The 2,367-nt window shown below is 57.6% G+C and overlaps 1 protein-coding gene across 1 annotated transcript; it reads left to right on the top strand.

Annotated features, from left to right (window-relative positions):
- The first annotated feature begins 365 nt into the window (after positions 1–365).
- LOC131571881 (olfactory receptor 14I1-like) lies at positions 366–1,298 on the top strand. The gene has a single exon (XM_058824636.1). The coding sequence runs from the start codon at positions 366–368 to the stop codon at positions 1,296–1,298; it is 933 nt and encodes a 310-aa protein (XP_058680619.1).
- The last annotated feature ends 1,069 nt before the right edge of the window (positions 1,299–2,367 follow it).

Raw genomic sequence — 2,367 nt, forward strand, 5'->3', positions numbered from 1 at the left:
AACAGCAATTAGCACAGGACATCAAAGGCAGCATCAGTGTCGTTTTTCCAGATTCCTCAGGGTTGCTCTGATGTTGCCATCAGAGCCTGCAGAGCCAGAGCTGCCCCTAGGCAGTGCCAGAGCTGGGAGGGGTCTGCAGGGCAGAGCTGAGCCCCCAGGGCTGGGCTGGGCTCTGGCAGCACTGGCAGGGCCCAGCCCTGGGCACAGGGAAGCAGCTGCTGGCAGGGACAGCTCCAGGCAGCAGATCCCTGGGCAGGCAGTGGGGGAAAAGTGCCCCCAGGCTGTGCTGGGATATTTCAAGTCCTCTCCTCAACCCAACTATTAATGGTTACTTTTCTACAGATCCCCATGCCAAGGCACAGCAAATGTCCAACAGCAGCTCCATCAGGCACTTCCTCCTGCTGGCATTGGCAGACACACAGCAGCTGCAGCTCCTTCACTTCTGCCTCTTGCTGGGCATCTCCCTGGCTGCCCTCCTGGGCAACGGCCTCATCATCAGCACTGTAGCCTGCGGCCACCACCTGCACACGCCCATGTTCTTCTTCCTGCTCAACCTGGCCCTCACTGACCTGGGCTCCATCTGCACCACTGTCCCCAAAGCCATGCACAATTCCCTCTGGGACACCAGAACCATCTCCTACTCAGGATGTGCTGTACAGCTGTTTTTCTGTCTCTTCTTCATCTCAGCAGAGCTTTCCCTTCTGACCATCATGTGCTACGACCGCTACGTGTCCATCTGCAAACCCCTGCACTACGTGACCCTCCTGGGCAGCAGAGCTTGTGCCCACATGGCAGCAGCTGCCTGGGCCAGTGCCTTTCTCTATTCACTGCTGCACACAGCCAATACATTTTCCCTGCCCCTGTGCCATGGCAATGCCCTGGGCCAGTTCTTCTGTGAAATCCCACAGATCCCCAAGCTCTCCTGCTCCAAATCCTACCTCAGGGAATTTGGTCTTCTTGCTGTTAGCGGTTGTTTGGTGTTTGGCTGTTTTGTGTTCATTGTTTTCTCCTATGTGCAGATCTTCAGGGCTGTGCTGAGGATCCCCTCTGAGCAGGGACGGCACAAAGCCTTTTCCACCTGCCTCCCTCACCTGGCCGTGGTCTCCCTGTTCCTCAGCACTGGTACATTAACTTACCTGAAGCCTCTCTCCATGTCCTCCCCATCCCTGGATCTGGCCCTGTCAGTTCTGTACTCAGTGGTGCCTCCAGCCCTGAATCCCCTCATCTACAGCCTGAGGAACCGGGAGCTCAAGGCTGCAGTGTGGAGACTGATGACTGGATGCTTTCAGAAATATTAAACTGCTTGCCAGTTTCTGCCAATCATTTGTAATGAAAGTCACCTTTGACACCTTTTGTTTGTTCGGTTGTGAGTTTTTTCTTTTCTTTTACTGTTTTCATGTGGTCCAAAAGGACATGTCGTTCTTTGTGCCATTTCTCATTTTGTTTCTCTCCACCTTCCATGTGGCCAAAGACTGTGTCAATGAGAGGCTGGTTTCCTTATGGCTTTAAAAGAAACTAAAGGATCTCCCAGCCAAGTTTTCTGCCGAGATGCCCCCTTTTATTGCCTTCTCTGGAGCTGCAGCAGCAATGTCTGTGTGCAGAGCTGGGGGCAGATCAGTGCTGGCCCAGCAGCTGTGCCCAGCAGCAGCAGCAGCTCTTGGTGTTGCCAGTGCTGCTGCCGTGGCCCTGCCCCGATGCCTTGGTGGCCTTGGTGTTGCTGCAGGGCCTGAGTGCTCTCGGGGCTGGGCACAGCCCTGGGGGTGGCAGTGCCGGGGCTGCAGCAGGCACAGGCCATGGGCACTGCTGTGGCAGCGCTGACGCCTCAGCCCAGGGCCTGGGGGCTCCAGGCTCCTTGCCCAGGCTCTCTCAAGAACACACCCAGACCAATGCTCAGCACAGAAAAGCCCCGTGAGCAGCCCCAGGCTGGCCGTGGGCAGGCTGGGGGCAAAGAGCATGGCTGGGGCTCTGCAAGGGCCCTGGGGCAGACGGGAAGGAGCAGCAGAGCAGGGGCTGATCCATCCCCAGTGCGCTGCACAGCCCAGGGCAGCGTCCCAGAGCGTCCTGATGGAGCTGCCAACAACATCCCCCCTCTGCAGTCCTGGCCTCTCCCCCAGCTCACACAGGTGCCCCATCCTTGCAGGCACAGACACGGCAGCACTGGCTCAGCAGCCCCTGTTTGCATTGCACACAGCAGGGGGAGCACCCCCATGCTGTTGGTGTGGGGACATGAACCTGAGGGAGCACAAATGCCATCAGCCCCTGGGGCCAGCAAGGGCTGGGGGACACCAGAGAAACCACTCAGCATTGTCCTGGCCTCTGCAGTCAGCCAGAAAGTTTGTTCCCATCAGCTGGGAGTTTCCTGTCCCA

This window comes from Ammospiza caudacuta, unplaced genomic scaffold (genome assembly GCF_027887145.1).
Source record: "Ammospiza caudacuta isolate bAmmCau1 unplaced genomic scaffold, bAmmCau1.pri scaffold_39, whole genome shotgun sequence".
Lineage (NCBI taxonomy): Eukaryota > Metazoa > Chordata > Aves > Passeriformes > Passerellidae > Ammospiza > Ammospiza caudacuta.